The sequence below is a fragment of the Chanodichthys erythropterus genome, chromosome 12, assembly GCF_024489055.1.
Source record: "Chanodichthys erythropterus isolate Z2021 chromosome 12, ASM2448905v1, whole genome shotgun sequence".
NCBI classification, from domain to species: Eukaryota; Metazoa; Chordata; class Actinopteri; order Cypriniformes; family Xenocyprididae; genus Chanodichthys; species Chanodichthys erythropterus.
Window position 1 is genome coordinate 50,268,841 of NC_090232.1, and position 21,779 is coordinate 50,290,619.

Genomic DNA, 21,779 nt, shown 5'->3' on the forward strand with positions numbered 1-21,779 from the left:
GTAACCTTGAGGATGGCCATACTTTACCTCCACTGTCCTGAAGAGGGAGCTGTTTTCTGACACTGTGTTTCTTCATACATGTGCATTAGGGAAGTATAACTCTATAAACACACACACACACACACACACACACTAAGCAAAGTTTTACACTTTTGTGTGAAAAATAGCGTCAAAAATTAAATATTTATTGTGCACTTTATTTAGATTAATTGCATAAAGTTTAAATAAGTTTTCACAAGTGTGCTGAAATCATTGATCATACGCTGCACTGACTGACAGCTGTTGTGATTATAAAGAGAGAGCGCGGTGCTCGCTTTCTGTCTCATTCATTCACAAGAAAAGTTATAACTATATTTTTAAATTGATTTTATAATGTTTAATATTTAGTCAAAGGTGAAACTAAGTGAACTATTACAGGAAATGGCTAATATATGCGCAAATAAATGCTACTCTGCCGCCACCTGCTGGTTATAGAGGTAATTATTGTCTTTTTTATTTTTTTAAAGTGTCTTCTATCAAATGTTGAATTTCCTACATTTTTAAATGTTCGGTTTAACAATGGGGACGATCTCAGAAGGATGAACAAATCATGTTTGAGGTCATCAGATTAAAAATAACATTTGAAGTGCTGGGGGGAAAATGCATGTGTGTCTAATTACAGACAAGGCATTTTAAAATGTTCCCAGTAGCTTTGTCTTTATTGCAATAAAAAAAAAATAAAATAAATAAAAAATAAATGGTATATTGGTTTATATGAATACAACATTAATAAGTCAACCTCTTTTGTGTCGACAGTGATGCGAATACTGTAGTTATTATAGTGTTAGGGGCGGGGCCATGCTCGGTGGCTCCAGTGCATCATCGAGCCACCATTTTAACCCACCCAAAAAATCCTGAACACAGAATTGGTGAAAAAAGACGCGGTTTTATACTTTGCAGTTTGCACACCAACAAAAGCAGTTAAAACCATTAAGAGTCTTTTGTTTCTTCATCTGAACAGCTGAGTTCTGATCACTTTATGATAAATCTGAATCTTGATTTCAGACTAACTTCAAAACTATCTGCATCATTGTTGGGAAAATACTAATTTGGTATTTATTGTTCAAGTAACGCTTAAAAAAAGTATATCTGCTACACGACAAACATAAAAATCCACTGCTTAATCTATTTATATTATTTTCAATATAATTAATTGCACATAAAATTAGAATCTCGATTAAAGGTGACAGCAGACCAATGTACACTAAATACCACCAATAAAACACAAAATTTACATTTAAATTATTATTATTATAATAAATTATTATTATATTGTTAACTATTAAAGTCTAGTAAGTGATTCATGTGACATAAAAAAAAAATCTGTATTATTATATAAAATATGTATTGCTTAATTCATAAATGCAGTTTTCAGGTGAGTGTGCTAATGTATAAGTGTAATAACAACCAAATTCACATTGATCTTTGTTGTTGTTTGTTTTTAACCAGCTAACAAGATCACTGAGTTTTCAACGATCAGCTCATTTTCAGTCAGGAGTGAATCAGAAATGAATCCGTCCAGCAGAATCACTGACCATCAGATCTCCTCAACAGGTCACTTCATCTCTTTCTCATACTCTTCCTCTCAACTTCTCCTAATCCTGCTTAAAGGTGCCCTAGAACGTTTTTTCACAAGATGTAATGTAAGTCTAAGGTGTCCCCTGAATGTGTCTGTTGTAGTGATTTTTACTTCATTCACCGGTGACGTAGTGATTTTTGATCACATGTCACTTAAGGTGTGGTTATAAGTGTATCAGATGACCCTTTCCTCCTTTTGTAATAGGGGCACCAGTCAAGAATACTATCTTAACAATTTAAGAACACTCCAAAAGAGCTGTTCAATAATTCAGAATTAATATAAAATGGAGGGAGTCGATCAACTGATTTATCTGAAGGATTTGTGAGTCTGGTCAACTAGTAGAGTCTTTGGTTATCAACACAAGGAAGGCACAGTTATAATAAAATCAATGACATTTATTAACAATAGACATGCAAGAGTAAATACCACAACGATTAATAACGAAATAATGAATATGCACTTCTAAAAGATAGTAAAATAATAATCAAAGGAGAATACTGAATTAAATCAAAGAAACACATAAATGAAGGGAACACAGAATGGATAAATGCAATGCTGTTGAACTGAATGTAGGATGGAAGAGAATTGTATGGGAATGCTTCTTATGGAAGCCACCTGATGGCTCTGGTAAAATGGTGATAAATAATTGCTTATTTATCATTCAACAAATAATATCCCTATTATTTGTAACAAACTGACCTCAAGTAACTGTTATCTAAACAGGTTAGAATAACATATGCTGCATGTATAAACTAATGCCAAGGTCTCTAGAAAAGAGGTTTGGTAAGTTTATATTTACGTTCCACACAGTCAGGTGATCAGTCCGGTAGCAGAGACGTCTTCCACTGATGATGCAGGCTGCGTGCAGTGGGAGGGCGCGGAGTTGCGATCCAGTAGTCGTGCCACGCTGGGCTGGAGGATGCTGAACTTCGGTTGCGCTAAGAGAGTCCTTTAGGATGGACTGGGCAGCTGGGTCAGATGAATCTTCACAGGTCCCTTCGCTGAGGAGCCGTGTGGTACAAGCAATGTCTGCTGATGCAGAGGTCCTTTGCGGACTGTGCTGCGCTGCTGTAGGAGCCGTAAGGGTCAGATGAAGTCCCTCAACGCTGTGGCCCTTTTGCAGCTAGAGTGCAGCTGAAAGCAATGAAAAAGGTTTTGCTCGCGAAAGCTTCACCTTAACTGTCTCGTAGTTTCTTTCCTCGTCAGGTCAGAAACTCAGGACGTGGAGTGTCTGTTAATGTCTCCTTCCCCGTCGAGTTGGAAACGCAGAACAAGGGTGTGTCTACCCGGGGGACATATTTATTCCTTTCTGATGAGGAGGAGATGGAAATGTGGCGCTTCGCCGATCCTGGAGTGTGATTGGCTACTGTTATCTGAAGCAGCCCCGGTGTTGCCCACCCTAGTGTGGAACTCATTTGCATAGCATAAAGTACAGTGTTATAATAGTGTCTTTAACATTTTACCCATGCATTATTTCTTTACCAAACCTCTTTCAAATTATTAAATGCATCATAGGGAACAGATAGACACCAAACACAGTTAAAAATGGTTAAATCATTGTCCATGCATTTGTTTATCTGTTACCAGGTCTATCCCATGACCTGCTATTTTAGCAGTCAGTAACCATTAACATAAACTGTGCTTTGCATGAAGATGGAGTAGATATCATGATATCATGGATCATGTCAGTTATTATTGCTCCATCTTCCATTTTTTGCTGTTGTTCTTGCTTACCTAGTCTGATGATTCAGCTGTGCACAGATCCAGACGTTACTGGCTGCCCTTGTCTAATGCCTTTCATAATGTTGGGAACATGGGCTGGCATATGCAAATATTGGGGGCGTACACCCCGACTGTTACGTAACAGTCGGTGTTATGTTGTGATTCGCCTGTTCTTCGGAGGTCTTTTAAACAAATGAGATTTACACAAGAAGGAGGAAACAATGGAGTTTGAGACTCACTGTATGTCATTTCCATGTACTGAACTCTTGTTATTCAACTATGCCAAGATAAATTCAATTTTCAATTCTAGGGCACCTTTAAAGGGATTTAGGCTACATTCACAGTCAGTCCAAATCCAATTATTTGTGTATCCGATTGGAATCTGCAATGGCAGAACTATATGAGGCTGGTATGAGCTTATTTATTCTGCGATGTCTCTGCCGGTTTCAAAACATGTCTCCATTATTCTGCTCGTCCAGCACTTTGCATCAGCCCAACCTTTTCAACATGTTTCCTATTACAATGTGACATTTACATTTTATTTGGTGTGAGAAAGTCACATAAACCATCAGAAATCCGATCAGAGCAGTCAAAACGGATTTCCAGACATGCAATTTGAATAATTTCAAACCAAATATGATTGTAGCTTGAAATGAATTTGTAAAAATCACATTTCATGAGATATTTGGCCGTTCAGACATGTTGAATCTGGTCAGATTTCAACTGGATATGCACAAAAATAGGATTTGGACTGACAGCCTGAATGTAACCAGTCAACTGGTGAAAGATGCCTGTCAGTAAACAGTGTTCAGCTGCATTGGAGGAAGTTGCTTTGTTAATTTTCTTTTTTTTCTCTCTCTCTTTAGTCAAAATCTTGGATGGAAATAAATGGATTACACTTACCTCAAGTGTGATGACTGTACTGGCTGGCACTAAACCAATTATTTTGTAATGCACGTTTTCCTTTTTTTTTTCTTTTTTTTTTTCTTCTTTTTTTTATAATTAATTATTTATTTTATATATTTTATTTTATTTTATTTTATGCTATGCTATATATATGTACATGGCACGTCCTGATCAGATGTTAAATCCAGAGGTTCAAGGTTTGTCAGGTTAGTTTCATCTGTTCACCCCTGCTGGTAAATGTCATTACTGCATCTGTTGTCATAAAGCATATTTCTCCATTGATGACTATTCAAAAGCAGCTGCATATTCTATTAACATTTTTCCATAAGTGGTTAATAATGCTTGTACCGAACCTGTTGAATGTACAAAATGTAATTTAGTAGTAAAGTAGAAAAGCAGCAAAAGGACAACAGAAATCATTCAAATATGTTAAAGACAGAACAGAAACACAACAAACACCACAGAGAAACACAGACACACAGTCAGTGAACAGTAGAGTTTGACTCTCAACACGTGAGACGAGAAACAAATGTATTATTTTATTCTCCACCGATAGAAGAGAGCAGTATTATTGTTATTTGAGTTTCAGAAAGTAGTTTGAGGAACTGCTGAGAGTTTCAGACTGATTTTCTGAACTGAACTGATGAAGAAATGAAGTTTCCGCTGACAGTTTGTGTGTTTCTGCTGACGGGTAAGAGCTCAAGATCTCTAACACAAGTGTTTATTATCTGTTATTATGACTTATTATCAGTGTACATGAGTAAAGCAGTGTGTGTGTGTGTGTGTGTGTGTGTGTGTGTGTGTGTGTGTGTGTGTGCAGTGATCAGTTCACTGTCTGTGGACATTACAGTGAGAGGAATGGAGGGAGAACCAGTGATTATTAAGTGTCTTTATGCTAAATGATATGAAGACTGAGAAATATCAAATGTCTCATTAATATATTTTATTTAATGTGTTTATTATTTACTGCTGATATCTTCACCTGACACACTTCTCTCTGCACTATATTTCTCTCACATGAACTGAACTTCTCATCACACCATCCATCAGAACAAGAAGTCAAAGGTCAGACAAATGGTTTCCATGGCAACATGACTTTTAATAGTTATTATATTTGTTTATTTAATTTAAGTCTTTCATTTAATCACTCTGCTGTTTTTCTTGTGTTTTTCAGTGATTATCGTCACTGTGGAGGCTTTAGTTTTACTCCTGATAGCAGTTCCACTGATTATAGTGGCTGTACGAAATAAAATGAAGAAGAAAGGTAATATTTCATACTAAATAAGTCCTTTTATCTGATGTTTCAGCATTTTGAGCAACAAAAGACACACACACACACACACACACACACACACACACACACACACACACACACACACACACACACACATTCGGCTTACACAAATTAAAAACACAGAAAAAGACAAGTACGTCACCCATTGGACAAACACCATTAAAAACCAACACATGTTATTCGGCACTAAGTCGAGAATACACTCTTGCGAACTACCTGAGCACAGTGAGTGATGTGAAACTCAGGAAAACACTGACGGTGTACAGACTCAGCGAGCACAGTCTGGCCATAGAGACAGACCTGGCTCTCCCGTGAGGACAGACTCTGCTCGCACTGACGGAGACAGCGCTGCACTTCCTTACAGAATGCCCAAAATACCAAGAAATCAGAGTCCACTACTACCCCAAAATTAATAAACATTTCTCCAATTTAACATCTGTAGCCATATCCAAAAACTCAGAAAGAAACAAACAGCCAATAAGCACACCCCCATCAGACCGACACACATGTATATAATGTATATAATGTTCAAATTCTAAGTTCAGTTGTTACATGATTTCTGTATATTATTTTACTATATATTATTTTTTATAATTATTTATTTTATTATTTTGTTACTAATTTTATTTTTATTTAGTTTATAATTTTCTCTACATAGGCTTTACTCAGATGTTCTGTTGTTCTAAATATTTTTCTATGTTGGTTAAATGCTTTGGCAATACAAAATGTTTTTTTTGTTTTGTTTTTTTTTTCGTCATGCCAATAAAGCTATCTGAATTGAATTGAATTGACTGAAGAGTTGGCTTTGGGATGATGTGTTTGAGTATTTGAAATAAAGGATCTTATAATTATGAGCTATGAGTGAAGAAGTGAGTATCTAACATTGATCTATTTCACAGGTCTGCTGTCGTCCATCAAAGCGTTTAATCCAGTGTTTTATGAACAGGTGAGTGATCAGAAACTGATGATTATGGTTATTTATTGAATTTGAGGTGTTTTACAGCAGTAATTGTGTTACCAGTTTCTCCAAAACACAGATTTTGTTTCTTGCTCAACACTGTAATGACACTGAAACAGAGACTTTTTACTGATCTTCAGTACTTGGATCTCCATCAGTGTGTGTGTGTGTGTGAATTATTATATTTACATGTTAAAACTTTAAACAGATTTATTTTCTGTTAACTAACTCTTGTTTCCTGTGACTGTAGATCACATACACTGGATCTCTCTGTAATCCAGAGGACAGAGACACAATAACAACTGTATTTTTACAGCTGTGTGTCATGAACTATTATGCTATATGAGAATCCAGCACTCCATCATGAACTCCTCAACACAAATTAGTTTATTAATAATATAATATAATATAATATAATATAATTAATATAATATAATATAATATAATATAATATAATATAATATAATATAATATAATATAATATAATATAATATAATAATCAAGCCTGTTTTGTCTGTTCATTCTAGAGTTCAGATTCATCTTCATGACTTGATTTTCTGGTAATTTGATGTTTTTATTGTAATTATCATTAATGTGGCAGTTTTACATTTGATTCTGGATATGGATCATAAAATAAATGTATTATTTTCTGAAGCTGAAAGTCTCATGAGATTCTTTCATTCTTCAGTTTAATATACTAATTAAATCATGTTATTCTGGATTGCAAGTGAAGCATGTATTACTTAATAATGTGCATATGGATATTCAGTTCAAGGTCTGTCAGGTTAGTTTCATCTGTTCACTCCTGCTGGTTGATGTTGAAACTACAATAATCTGCTGCCAGAGAGCATCTTTCTCCATTCATGATTATTCCGAAGTATATTCTGATAAATCATTGAAAACATATAAATGGTACTTGTTTTTTTTTTGTTTTTTTTTTTGTGGCTGTTAGAAGCAGCTGCTGTTGAGATGCTAATGAATATCTTTATCAACATGTTACTATAGGGTTTGCTTCAGATAAACATGAGATGTCTTTGACACACACTTGTCAAACAGGAAGTCAAACTACAGCCACAGAAGAGCTTTGATGCTTCAGCTGAACAGACAAACTACATTTCCCACAATGCAACTCTTCTCCCAGAGCTCAAATGATGGAGAAAGAGTGATCTTAATGTTATTACACATTATAATATATTAAATTATAATTTACACTTTCTGTAAACAACAGTGTTTTTGCCATGCTGAAGATTACCACAGAATATAACTCTAAAAAGCACTTCTTATTTACCTCAATGCTTTTTCATTTGTCCTTTTCAATCAGATTTTTCCAAGGATTGATTCTTTAAAAGTGGATAGTAATATTAAAAACAAATGTAATTTAGTATTAGAAAAAGAGCAAAAGGGCATCATAAAGTACTCAAACATATTAAAGACAGAATGGAAACAGTTTGTGGTTCATGAATTCACAGCTAATTTCCTGGTCAAAACTGAGAGGCATTTTCACAGCTAACACCACATAGAAACACAGACACACAGTCAGTGGAGAGTAGATTTGGACTCTCAACACATGAGATGAGAAACAAATGTATTATTTTATTCTCCACTGATAGAAGAGAGCAGTATTATTGTTATTTGAGTTTCAGAAAGTAGTTTGAGGAACTGCTGAGAGTTTCAGACTGATTTTCTGAACTGAACTGATGAAGAAATGAAGTTTCTGCTGACAGTTTGTGTGTTTCTGCTGACGGGTAAGAGCTCAAGATCTCTAATACAAGTGTTTATTATCTGTTATTATGACTTATTATCAGTGTACATGAGTAAAGCAGTGTGTGTGTGTGTGTGTGTGTGTGTGTGTGTGTGTGTGTGTGTGTGTGTGTGTGTGTGTGTGTGTGTGCAGTGATCAGTTCACTGTCTGTGGACATTACAGTGAGAGGAATGGAGGGAGAATCAGTGATTATTAAGTGTCCTTATCCAGGAGGATATGAAGACTCTTACAAATACTTCTACAAAGGAGTTTTCAGAGAGAGTGTCGTGATACTACAATCTAATGGAGGAAAGTCTAAGGACAGATTCTCACTGCAGGATGATCGTAAGACCAGATCATTTACAGTGACCATCAGAAACCTGAAGATGGAAGATGCTGGAATATACGGCTGTGGAGCTGGATGGGGAGAATATAAAGAAATCCGGCTGATTGTGAACAGAGGTGCCTGATGTTCATTATTAAACAACAATCTGCTTCATCATTCATCTTCATTGTTTTATGAATATATTTGTTTAATTTGAATGGTGTAATGAATCTTCCTCATTTCTCAGCTCCAGAGAGGTCGACACCTGTCCAGATCTCAACATCCACTCTCCATCCAGGTGTCTGATATTTAATATTAATCTTCCAGCTCAAGTTTCTCTTCACATAAACCCATGATTATGTGCATTAATGTGTCAGTATAACAGCTCAGTCTTTATTCCCCTTCAGATCAAACTATCAGCTCATTTCCAAACTATCTGAGAACATCAGACACAAACCCACAATCCAGCAGCATCATGATCACAGATCATCAGATCAGCTCTTCAACAGGTTCATCTTCTGACCTTCATCTCTCATTAATATATTTTATTTAATATGTGTTTATCATCTACTGCTGATATCTTCACCTGACACACTTCTTACTGCACTATATTTCTCTCACATGAAGTGAAATTCACATCACACCATCCATCAGAACAGGAAGTCAAAGGTCAGACTGATGGTTGCCATGGCAACATTACTTTCAATAGTCCACATATTCCTTTTTTTTTTCATGCAAGTCTTTCATTTAATCATTCTGCAAACCGGTTTCTATTCTGATTCTTCTGACTTTTTCCTCTTGTGTTTTTCAGTGATTATTATAACAGCGGGGGCTTTGGTTTTACTCCTGATAGCAGTTCCTCTGATTATAGTGTCTGTACGAAAGAAAAAGAAGAAGAAAGGTAATATTTTACACTAAATAAATCCTTTTATTGGATTTTTTAGCAATTTGAGCAACAAAACACTGAAGAGTCAGGTTTGGGATAACATTTGTGAGTATATGAATTAAAGGATCTTACATTTATGAACTACAAAATAACTGATGAAGTATCTAAGAAAGACTAACATTGATCTGTTTCACAGGTCTGCTGTCGTCCTCCATTGTAGAGTTTAATCCAGTGTTTTATGAACAGGTGAGTGATCAGAAACTGATGATTATGGTTATTTATTGAACTCCAGGTTTACAGCAGTTTCTTTCTCAACACTGTAATGACACTGAATCAGAGACTGTGATGGCAGTGATCTTCAGACACTGAATATTGTGTGTGAATTATTATATTCATGTGTTAAAACTGTAAACAGGTTTATTTTCTCTGTTAAATGTCACATTTTCTTTGTGTTCTTGTTGTCAGGTCTTTTATTTTGAAGTTTAGTCACAGTCATGTTTCCTGTCATGTGTTTCTCTTGCTCCTCATGTGATCCTGTCATGTGCTTCCCTGTTCATGTGTTGTTCTGATTGGTTCCCTTGTGTATGTGTCATGTTCTCATTGGTTCATGGTTTGATGATGAACAGGTGTTCATTGTTAGTCATTAGTCTCTCTGTATAAACAGCCCTCATGTTTCATTGTTCTCTTGTTGAGCTTTGTTCCCTGTAAGAGAGTCTCATGCATCTAGTCTTGTCATGTCACGAAGTCACGTTCATGTTTATTTTCATGTTTATGGTCATGTTAAGATTATCAAGTCTAGTTATCATCTTGTTTTGTTTTGTTTGTCCTGGATGATCTTTAATTAGCTGCACTTGGGTTCGGCTCGTCTACAGTGTCCTCCGTTACACTGACTAACTCTTGTTTCTGTGACTGTAGATCAAAGACGCTGAAGCTCACTGTGATCCAGAGGACAGAGACACAATTACAACTGTATTTTACAGCCGTTGTTCATGAACGATTGTCATATAATTAATATAATATAATATAATATAATATAATATAATATAATATAATATAATATAATATAATGGCAAATAATTTTCATTGTTTTTCTGAACATGAGTCATAATCAAGCCTGTTTTGTCTGTTCATTCTAGTTCAGAAAGATCAGATTCATCTTCATGACTTGATTATTTGGTAATTTGTGTTTTTATTGTAATTATCATTAATGTGGCAGTTTTACATTTGATTCTGAATATGGATAGTAAAATAAATGTATTTTTTTCTGAAGCTGAAAGTCTCATGAGATTCTTTCGTCAAGTTATTCTGGATTGCAAGTGAAGCTTGTATTTTATTTCATTATTGCTATTTTGTATGTCTTTATTTATTAATGTGTATATGAATGTTCAGTTCAGGTTAGTTTCATCTGTTCACTCCTGCTGGTTGATGTTGAAACTACAAAAATCTGCTGCCAGAGAGCATCTTTCTCCATTCATGCACTCTAAAAAATGCTGCTTTAAAAACAACCCAAGCTGGGTAAAATATGGACAAACCCAGCAGGTTGGGTTAAAAAGGACCTATTATGCCCTCTTTCACATGATGTAATATAAGTCTCTGGTCTGGTCAAGTTTCAGCTTAAAATACCCCACAAATTTGCCCCTATTTGGGGGTGAGCAAAAATATGCCTTTTACTATATTACTATATTGCTGGCTAAAAGAATAAATCCAAAATTGGTTGAAAAAAATGGCTGGGTGAAAACAACCCAATCCCTGGTTTTGTCCATATTTAACCCAGCATTTTTTAGAGTGTGACCATTCAAAAGTAGCTGCATATTCTGATAAATCATTGCAAATGTATAAATGACACATGTTTTTTTTTTTTTTTTTGGAGGCTGTTAGAAGCAGCTGCTGTTGAGATGTTAATGAATATCTTTATCAACATGTTACTATAGGGTTTGCTTCAGTTAAACATGAGATGTCTTTGACACACACTTGTCAAACAGGAAGTCAAACTACAGCCACAGGAAGAGCTTTGATGCTTCAGCTGAACACAACATTTCCCACAATGCAACTTTTCTCCTAGAGCTCAAATGATGGAGAAAGAGTGATCTTAATGTTTATATACATTATAATATATTAAATATTATTTACACTTTATGTAAACGACAGCATTTTTGCCATGCTGACGATTACCACAGAAGATAACTCTAAAAAGCATTTCTTATTCACCTCAATGCTTTTTCATTTGTCCTTTTGGATTGTTTCTTTAAAAGTGGATCATGCTTAACATTAAATTAAAGGTGCTAAAGAGGATGTTTTGTTTAATACATTTTTGCAATATTACTTGAAACTGTCTTTACTAACTGATAAAAGACTATTTATTAGGTGCACTGAAAGGAATAATATTAATATACATCATCTGTGCACGAGGTAGGGCCTTAAAAACATCAGCCAATCGTTTATGCGATCATCGCGTAAACGATTGGCCCTCTGGCTTGTCAATCACTGCCGTGACGTTCCTGGTGAGAGACGAGCGCGGCTGCGCGCTCCAGTAACTTTCCACACTCCACAGGCGCCGCATGCAATGTTTTTGTCAGGAGACAGGAGTAACAACTGCAGATTATGAGTTACCTGCAGTGAGTCTGACATAATGAATCCACTAACACGACACAGTGAATGCCGGTGGTAAACACTTGTGTTCCTATACAAGTGTTTACGAGTTTTGGGAGGCATTCCCTCGAAAGGAGGGGGGCTGTTCTTACGCATGCGCTCATTTCAAAAACTCACTAACAGTCTTTGGTTTCTCAGTCGACGAAAAGATCCTCTTTAGCACCTTCAACATGTTTTGAAATTATATTATATATATATATATATATATATATATATATATATAAATGTAATTAGTTGTAGAAAAAGAGCAAAAGGGCATCATAAAGTACTCAAACGTATTAAAGACAGAATGGAAACAGTTTGTGGTTCATGAATTCACAGCTAATTTCCTGGTCAAAACTGAGAGGCGTTTTCACAGCTAACACCACAGAGAAACACAAACATACAGTCAGTGAACAGTAGAGTTTGACTCTCAACACGTGAGAAACATATATATATATATTTTTTTTTTTTTTTTTTTTTTTTTCCATCGATAGAAGAGAGCAGTATTATTGGGTATTTGAGTTTTTATCATTTGAGGAACTGCTGAGAGTTTCAGACTGATTTTCTGAACTGAACTGATGAAGAAATGAAGTTTCCGCTGACAGTTTGTGTGTTTCTGCTGACGGGTAAGAGCTCAACATCTCTAACAAGTGTTTATTATTATTCTAATTTAATGTCTTATAGTTAGATTATGAATCCCGAGGCGTGCCTCATCCCAGTCCTCTTAATTGAATGAACAATCTCAGCGCTGAGGGAGAGTATAAAGTCTCATTTTTATTTAGCTGGGTCAGAGATTATATAAAAAGAGTACAAGGGGTGTAGTATAGATTTAACCAATGAGAGAGAGAATACATCATATAGCTCATGGGATAGGAATGTGATACATATAGAAAAACAAGTCTAAATATGGTCAACTTCTGGCCACCTACCAATGCCTTCCTGGAGATCCAAGAAGACCCTCTCCCATACTTGCAATACAAAAGGCAGGGACCATTCTTATCTCTCCATTCGGCCATAGGACCCTCATAATGGAAACTGTTCCAGATGTTATAGTACAGAATACAGCTTCAACAGAGGACAAAATACCTTCTGTCTACCTTCCTTCAATGCTGAGACCAGCACTTTAAACATCAAATCTTTCACTTATGTTATCAGTGTACATGAGTAAAGCAGTGTGTGTGTGTGTGTGTGTGTGTGTGTGTGTGTGTGTGTGTGTGTGTGTGTGTGTGTGCAGTGATCAGTTCACTGTCTGTGGACATTACAGTGAGAGGAACGGAGGGAGAATCAGTGATTGTTAAGTGTCCTTATGCTAAAGGATATGAAGACTCTTACAAATACTTCTACAAAGGAGTTCACAGAGAGAGTGTCATTATACTACGATCTGATGGAGGAAAGTCTAAGGACAGATTCTCACTGCAGGATGATCGTCAGACCAGAACATTTACAGTGACCATCAGAAACCTGAAGATGGAAGATGCTGGAATATACGGCTGTAGAGCTGGATGGGGAGAATATAAAGAAATCCGGCTGATTGTGAACAGAGGTGCCTGATGTTCATTATTAAACAACAATCTGCTTCATCATTCATCTTTATTGTTTTATGAATATATTTGTTTAATTTGAATGGTGTGACGACTCTTCCTCATTTCTCAGCTCCACGGAGACCAAGACCTGTCCAGATCTCAACATCCACTCTCCATCCAGGTGCTGATATTCATTATTAAACAACAATCTGCTTAATCATTCATGTTTGCGCTTCATGCTGTAGTTAATGATTGTGTTATTAATATATTTGTGTCATTTCTACGCTGTGACCTTGTTTCTCAGCTCCACAGAAAACAGCTCCTGTCCAGATCTTTACCTCCACCTTCAATCCAGGTGCCTGATATTGAATATTAATCTTCCAGCTCAAGTTTCTCTTCACATAAACCCATGATTATGTGCATTAATGTGTCAGTATAACAGCTCAGTCTTTATTCCCCTTCAGATCAAACTATCAGCTCATTTTCAAACTATCTGAGAACATCAGACACAATCCCACAATCCAGCAGCATCACCATCACAGACCATCAGATCAGCTCTTCAACAGGTTCATCTTCTGATCTCTCAGTGATATCTTTTATTTAATATGCACTGTAATAATATGTCTGCAATACGTCTTCACCTGACATGCGTCTCTCTGTACTATATTTCTATCACATGAAGAAATGAACTTAAATAACACTGTCATCAGAGCAGGAAGTGACTGATGGTTGTCATTGCAACATGACTTTCAATAATCCTCATATGCCTCTTTTTTTCATGTAAGTCTTTCATTTAATCATTCTGTAAACCGGTTTCTATTCTGATTCTTCTGGCTGTTTCCTCTTGTGTTTTTCAGTGATTATCGTCACTGTGGAGGCTTTGGTTTTACTCCTGATAGCAGTTCCTCTGATTATAGTGGCTGTACGAAATAAAATGAAGAATAAAGGTAATATTTTACACTAAACAGTCCTTTTATTTGATGTTTCAGCATTTTGAGCAACAAAAGACTGAAAAGTCAGGTTTAGGATAACATGTTTAAGTATCTGAATTAAAGGATCTTATAATTATGAACTATAAGATAATCGAACACAGACAGCAACATAGTGTCAGGCCAGATCCGGCCCATATCTGGTCCGTATGTAATCCATGGGCCTGTTTACACCTGGTCACTTCATGCGTTTTCACTGATCGGATAGCTATCCGATCGTGAAAAGACCAGGTCTAAATGCCCTCCGAAACGCATTCGAAATGAACATAAATCTGATCGCTCAAACCACTTCAGGAGATGATCTGGGACACATTCCAGTCAAAACTGAACAGGTCTAAATGCATCTAGCTGTTGAAACCACATATGTAAATTTAACTCCTCCCAAAAATACTAAAAAATAAACGTGTGAGAGCGTGTTATAGGCTAAATAACATGTTATAGTTAGATATGACAGCGCTACTGCAGCACACATCACCGCAGATGAGCAGCTGAGGATTTCTTCAGCAAGACAATGCGCAAACTGACACAAATCAAACTGAAAGTAAGCCACAACTCTCAAAACACAATCATCTTCATTAAAAGTAACGAGATTAAATGATCTTACCAGTGCTGTGGCCACGCTCTCTCCTATTGCGGTCTTTGATTTTGAAATTAGCCAATGATCAATAAAATGCAGCTCATATTTGTTGTTTTCGGTGACGTGAACTCCATGAAATCTGCATATAGCGTGGGAATTGAAGATCGGATTTATATCCATTTTGCGGAGACACATTTATGTGGCCAGGTGTAAATGCAATCGTTTTTATAAATCAGATAGCTATACGATCAGAGAAAACACATGAAGTGAGCAGGTGTAAACAGGCCCCATATGTACCAGATGTGGGCCGGATCTGAGCCACACTATGCTGCTGTCTGGGAAGTATCTAAGAAAGACTAACATTGATCTGTTTCACAGGTCTGCTGTCGTCCTCCATTGTAGAGTTTAATCCAGTGTTTTATGAACAGGTGAGTGATCAGAAACTGATGATTATGGTTATTTATTGAACTCCAGGTTTACAGCAGTTTCTTTCTCAACACTGTAATGACACTGAAACAGAGACTGTGATGGCAGTGATCTTCAGACACTGAATATTGTGTGTGAATTATATATTCATGTGTTAAAACTTTAAACAGATTTATTTTTCTCGTTTAACTGTCACGTTTGCACCATGTTCTTGTTGTCAGGTCTTTTATTTTGAAGTTTAGTCACAGTCATGTTTCCTGTTTGTCATGTGTTTCTCTTGCTCCTCATGTGATCCTGTCATGTGCTTCCCTGTTCATGTGTTGTTCTGATTGGTTCCCTTGTGTATGTGTCATGTTCTCATTGGTTCATGGTTTGATGATGAACAGGTGTTCATTGTTAGTCATTAGTCTCTCTGTATAAACAGCCCTCATGTTTCATTGTTCTCTTGTTGAGCTTTGTTCCCTGTAAGAGAGTCTCATGCATCTAGTCTTGTCATGTCACGAAGTCACGAAGTCACGTTCATGTTTATTTTCATGTTTATGGTCATGTTAAGATTATCAAGTCTAGTTATCATCTTGTCTTGTTTCTTTTTGTCCTGGATGATCTTTAATTAGCTGCACTTGGGTTCGGCTCGTCTACAGTGTCCTCCGTTACACTGACTAACTCTTGTTTCCTGTGACTGTAGATCAAAGACGCTGAACCTCACTGTGATCCAGAGGACAGAGACACAATTACAACTGTATTTTACAGCCGTTGTTCATGAACTATTGTCATATATTATATTATATTATATTATATTATATTATATTATATTATATTATATTATATTATATTATATTATATTATATTATATTATGCCAAATCATCTTCATCCTTCTCATCATTGTCATTGTTTTTCTGAACATGAATCATAATCAAGCTTGTTTTGTCTGTTCATTCTAGAGTTCAGAAAGATCAGATTCATCTTCATTACTTGATTATTTGGTCTTTTTTTATTGTAAATATAATGTGTGTTTTACGTTTGATTCTGGATATGGATCATAGAATAAATGTATTATTTTCTGAAGCTGAAAGTCTCATGAGATTCTTTCATTCTGCAGTTTAATAGACTTAATTCAATCATGTTATTCTGGATTGCAAGTGAAGCATGTATTTTATTTCATTATTATTGTCTGCAGTTATTACTGTGTATATGAATGTTCAGTTCAGGTTAGTTTCATCTGTTCACTCCTGCTGGTTGATGTTGAAACTACAATAATCTGCTGCCAGAGAGCATCTTTCTCCATTCATGACCATTCAAAAGTAGCTGCATATTCTGATAAATCATTGAAAGCAAATGGTACATTTTTTTTTTTTTTTTTTGGAGTCTGTTAGAAGCAACTGCTGTTGAGATGCTAATGAATATCTTTATCAACATGTTACTATAAGGTTTGCTTCAGTTAAACATGAGATGTCTTTGACACACACTTGTCAAACAGGAAGTCAAACTACAGCCACAGGAAGAGCTTTGATGCTGGGGCACGTTCAAGCTCAAATCGTTGCACAACGGTTATCCGGGTTGAATGAGTACTCTGGGTTCGGGTCAATATTCCGAGCTTGGAGCCCTCCCCGCAGAAAGCAAGCCAAATACCCAAAACGTTTATTCTTGGATTATATGTACATGTGAACTTGTGAAGTTTCCCGGAAACGGTCTGCAACAGGCTTGAGATATGTATTCTCTTGTTTGGTGGGTGTGTCAGAAATGTCAGCCCAATCAGCATCAACATATTATAAACCACGCGGTATTAAAGAGACAGCTCACACAATGGGTATGAATGTAACATATTTATATATTTTGCTATTGTATTTTGGAGTGACACTTTCATAAACGTTTCTATTCTCCTCTGATTATATAATGGTAAATATTACAATATCATAGTACAACAATGATCAGCAATAATGACAAGCTTAATATTCACAATAAAAAATAATAAGATCATATAGATCATAACACAGTGTAAGAGTTAAGAAGTGGATTATCCTTCACCTGAAATATTTGTCTTTTCATTCTGAAATGCAAGACAATGTTGTATCACAATAATTAGAATGCTGACGATTACCACATAAAATAACTCTAAGAAGCATTTCTTATTCACCTCAATGCTTTTACATTTGTCCTTTTCAATCAGCAAGGATTGATTCTTTAAAAGTGAGTGATGTTAACATGTTTTGAAATAATAAAAAGAAAAATGAAATTAGAATTAGAAAAGGAGCAACAGGCCATCAGAAATCACTCAAACATATTAAAGACGGAGAAACGGAGAGGACAGGAAACAGTTTGTGGTTCATGAATTCACAGTTAATTTCCTGGTCAAAACTGAGAGGCGTTTTCTCACCGAACCCCACAGAGAAACACAGACACGCAGTCAGTGAACAGTAGAGTTGGACTCTCAACACGTGAGACGAGAAACAAATGTATTATTTTATTCTCCACCGATAGAAGAGAGCAGTATTATTGTTATTTGAGTTTCAGAAAGTAGTTTGAGGAACTGCTGAGAGTTTCAGACTGATTTTCTGAACTGAACTGATGAAGAAATGAAGTTTCTGCTGACAGTTTGTGTGTTTCTGCTGACGGGTAAGAGCTCAAGATCTCTAATACAAGTGTTTATTATCTGTTATTATGACTTATTATCAGTGTACATGAGTAAAGCTGTGTGTGTGTGTGTGTGTGTGTGTGTGTGTGTGTGTGTGTGTGTGTGTGTGTGTGTGTGTGTGTGTGTGTGTGTGTGCAGTGATCAGGTCACTGTCTGTGGACATTACAGTGAGAGGAACGGAGGGAGAATCAGTGATTATTAAGTGTCCTTATGCTAAAGGATATGAAGACTCTTACAAATACTTCTACAAAGGAGTTTTCAGAGAGAGTGTCATTATACTACGATCTGATGGAGGAAAGTCTAAGGACAGATTCTCACTGCAGGATGATCGTCAGACCAGATCATTTACAGTGACCATCAGAAACCTGAAGACGGAAGATGCTGGAATATACGGCTGTAGAGCTGGATGGGGAGAATTTAAAGAAATCCAGCTGATTGTGAACAGAGGTGCCTGATGTTCATTATTAAACAACAATCTGCTTCATCATTCATGTTTATTGTTTTATGAATATATTTGTTTAATTTGAATGGTGTGACGACTCTTCCTCATTTCTCAGCTCCACAGAGACCAAGACCTGTCCAGATCTCAACATCCACCCTCCATCCAGGTGCTGATATTCATTATTAAACAACAATCTGCTTCATCATTCATGTTTATTGTTTTATGAATATATTTGTTTAATTTGAATGGTGTGACGACTCTTCCTCATTTCTCAGCTCCACAGAGGCCGAGACCTGTCCAGATCTCAACATCCACCGTTCATCCGTATACTAACACCAGCACTGAACACAACAACACTGAACACAGCAGCACAGGTACCTTAACTCACACCTGTAGACATATACACTCACATGCAATTTGGTGAAAATATTATTAATGTGAAGTTACTGTTTGCATACATAAGTCATAACTTCAATAAAACAATACTAGTCTGATTATATTGAATACAGAGACGTCAAAGCTTCTGTACACAAATCAAATGCTGCATTCATGATCATGATGTAATTCCTGTAATGAACTGCACAGTTCATGTCTTTTCACAAACTTGCGCCAGCTCAGAAAATGGCAAAAAATGGCAGCGGCTTCGATAGTCAGAGATGTTCCTCAACACTTTAATCAAATGTACGACAACTGAATGTTTGAGGTGTCATTTCACAGCCTGTTTTCTTTAGTATTTTCTTTCTTTTACAGTTTCTGAGTAAAATCATCATGGCATGAATGCCGCATTACTTCACATAAGTTTTTCATGCATTTGACAAACACTTTTATACAAAGTGACTGTATCAGTTCAGATAATAAAGCATCTTCTAAATGAGCACTAATGTCATGTGATTATCACTAATCAGTGTTATGAACAGAAAACACAACCTTTGTTCTTATGCAGCAACAGCACAGGACAAACAATGTTATGTGTGTTTTTGTTCCTACTGTCAGGGTTTATTATTATTATTTGTTATTATATTATCACATGATCAGCTCATTCACATGTCACTGTTGTTTCTCTCTGTCAGTGTCTCAAGCAGAAACTGAAACAAGAACAACAACAGGAAATACTACAGATGAACTCTATCAGTCAACCACTCGTAAGCACAAACTACACTAACCATAATGCAACACACATCAGATGATCACTCTTTGAAAGGAAATTGGTTTGAACATTTGTGGAGACACATTTTATCTCCTGTTTAAACATAAAATGATGCACAAATCAGTTTTCATGTGGTTAATTCAGTTTGACATCAACCATAAAGAGAAGTGTTTTCTTCTGAAGAGTCGAGGTTTACCATTGCAGTTTCACTTCAGTTACAATATATAACAACTATAGATATTTGTAATGTTACAATATCATGTGTTTATCGATGTGTTCAGACCTGTCTTCTGTTGCTGGCGGTCTGGGTTTGGTTCTGCTGGTTCTGACTCTGTGTTCTGGAACAATCCTCATCCTGAAAAAGAGGAAAAGGAAATGTGGGAGAGGTAATGCTTTATTTGTGATTTTAAAGTCCTGTTTTTAGTGTTTGAACTGATTTGACTTGGTCTTTTTTCTCTATTCATGCTCCATTCAGATTTAGTGCAGCACAATACGGAGGTGAGTGATCAAATCTTTACCTGTAGATCAGAAATACATGTTAAATGATTGTTTATTGATGAACAGAGAGTATTATCTATGTAAACTAGTAAATTATTAATATATGTGTTGTTTTTCAGACTGACCGCATGTATGAAGAGATTCCAAACAGTGACGTCGCCATGGTAACATCCTCATCCAATCAAATGCCTGCATCTTCATCCAATCAGACGCCTGCATCACACCTCAACAACCTTCCAGAAGTCTCTGTCATTTACGCCACAGTAACCAAACAGCAGCCTGATTCAAACCTCAGTCACACCCACTCGACCAATCAGGTGACAGATGCAGACTGTGATTATTATGGTAATGTAAAGTCACCTGACCCAACACAGGAAAGCAGGACAGAACTGCTCTATGTGACAGCGACACATCTACAAAACATCTCAACACATCCACAAAACATCTCAACCAATGAGGGTCTGATATATTCAGAGATCAAGAAAAAGTCTGTCCACAGACATTGTAAATAATGTTCCAAGTAAAAATAAAATCTGGTAAAATTTCTTTACTGAATCGATATTTTTGACACACTTTTCTTCAACTATTTTATAAAGTGTATAATATTGCTAACCACAAATGTTACTATATGGGATATTTATGTATCATTCAGCTTGATATCAAACTCCTCTGAGGTCAAACTATTCTGAAGTTATAGGTACAAAATATCAATGTTCTATTATTCATCAACACTAGGTGGCGCTGTGCTGAAACTCCTCTCATACCCTCAGAGTATGATGGCTAGTGTAAGCCTCTTCTTAATTGAGATGTTGTACTGTTCCTGAAATACAATACGATAATCATGCTTTTATAAACGATGGCATTTATATAGTGTATTTTACCTTCATATATCTTAATTTAACACATTTAACATCACCACCATATTTTGATCTCATCATTTCTATTTAATAATCCCTCTGTCATTCTTTGCTAAGTCTTGCATGTGTCTAACTGAGCGCTTATGTATCCTGTTTCTCCTGTGTCCTGGTTCTTTTGATTATCCGCCTGTTCCCTTGGATTCTCCGTTTTGCCTCAGCGCTTTACTCAGCTATTGTTTGTTTGTGTATGACCTTTTGCCTGAATGTGGATTATGATTGTGTATTACCCTTTTAATAAATACTGTGTTTGGATCCTCAACCTTTGTGTCTCAGAGCAGTTCTTGACAATCATGTTCAATAAGCAGCAAGACTGGAATGCTACATGAAACACTCACATTTTATATACAGAGTAAAAGTCACAGATACTCTGACCACCTTATAATGAAGTGGATCATCCCTTCCTCAAAGAGCACAACACTGCTTCTCTATGCAATATAGTTTGGTGAACTGGTAAACCATTACAGACGTCATGTAGAGCTGATGTGGTTAGAGAGACAAAAGGGGAAGGAAATGTTCGTTTTAGTTTCTGAGGCTGCAAGATGTTCA

General features: G+C 36.2%; 4 protein-coding genes across 5 annotated transcripts in view; all 4 read left to right on the forward strand.

The window, feature by feature from the left end:
• The window catches only part of LOC137032441 (B-cell receptor CD22-like), a 900,294-nt gene that overhangs the window by 544,464 nt on the left and 334,051 nt on the right, over positions 1–21,779 (forward strand). The gene's annotated exons all lie outside the window — the stretch shown is intronic.
• Positions 8,063–10,443, forward strand: LOC137031532 (CMRF35-like molecule 7). Its single transcript, XM_067402545.1, has 8 exons — positions 8,063–8,243; positions 8,393–8,701; positions 8,812–8,862; positions 8,972–9,073; positions 9,192–9,233; positions 9,376–9,465; positions 9,647–9,696; positions 10,366–10,443. The coding sequence occupies exons 1-8, from the start codon at positions 8,204–8,206 to the stop codon at positions 10,441–10,443; spliced, it is 762 nt and encodes a 253-aa protein (XP_067258646.1). The 5' UTR covers positions 8,063–8,203.
• Positions 12,569–16,371, forward strand: LOC137032231 (CMRF35-like molecule 1). Of its 2 annotated transcripts, none has more exons than XM_067403906.1 (8): positions 12,569–12,707; positions 13,501–13,624; positions 13,735–13,785; positions 13,909–13,959; positions 14,069–14,170; positions 14,462–14,551; positions 15,549–15,598; positions 16,282–16,371. In XM_067403906.1, exons 2-8 carry the CDS (start codon positions 13,549–13,551, stop codon positions 16,357–16,359), a joined length of 498 nt encoding a protein of 165 aa, XP_067260007.1. In that variant the 5' UTR covers positions 12,569–12,707; positions 13,501–13,548; the 3' UTR covers positions 16,360–16,371. The 2 variants fall into 2 exon arrangements, with proteins under 2 accessions (XP_067260007.1, XP_067260006.1); XM_067403905.1 differs by having other exon boundaries at positions 12,583–12,707; positions 13,316–13,624.
• Positions 17,968–21,479, forward strand: LOC137031533 (CMRF35-like molecule 1). The gene is made up of 8 exons (XM_067402546.1): positions 17,968–18,210; positions 18,368–18,676; positions 18,787–18,837; positions 18,947–19,045; positions 19,742–19,813; positions 20,100–20,204; positions 20,294–20,316; positions 20,436–21,479. Exons 1-8 carry the CDS (start codon positions 18,171–18,173, stop codon positions 20,826–20,828), a joined length of 1,092 nt encoding a protein of 363 aa, XP_067258647.1. The 5' UTR covers positions 17,968–18,170; the 3' UTR covers positions 20,829–21,479.

Coding starts and splice junctions, on each gene's coding strand:
- LOC137031532 (XM_067402545.1), top strand. CDS start 8,204: ATGAAGTTTCTGCTGACAGTTTGTGTGTTTCTGCTGACGG. Junction 8,244..8,392: donor TTGTGTGTTTCTGCTGACGG/GTAAGAGCTCAA, acceptor GTGTGTGTGCAG/TGATCAGTTCACTGTCTGTG. Junction 9,074..9,191: donor TCAGATCAGCTCTTCAACAG/GTTCATCTTCTG, acceptor TCTCACATGAAG/TGAAATTCACATCACACCAT.
- LOC137031533 (XM_067402546.1), top strand. CDS start 18,171: ATGAAGTTTCTGCTGACAGTTTGTGTGTTTCTGCTGACGG. Junction 18,838..18,946: donor AACATCCACCCTCCATCCAG/GTGCTGATATTC, acceptor CTCATTTCTCAG/CTCCACAGAGGCCGAGACCT. Junction 19,046..19,741: donor CACTGAACACAGCAGCACAG/GTACCTTAACTC, acceptor TCTCTCTGTCAG/TGTCTCAAGCAGAAACTGAA.
- LOC137032231 (XM_067403905.1), top strand. CDS start 12,668: ATGAAGTTTCCGCTGACAGTTTGTGTGTTTCTGCTGACGG. Junction 14,171..14,461: donor TCAGATCAGCTCTTCAACAG/GTTCATCTTCTG, acceptor TGTGTTTTTCAG/TGATTATCGTCACTGTGGAG. Junction 14,552..15,548: donor AAATAAAATGAAGAATAAAG/GTAATATTTTAC, acceptor TCTGTTTCACAG/GTCTGCTGTCGTCCTCCATT.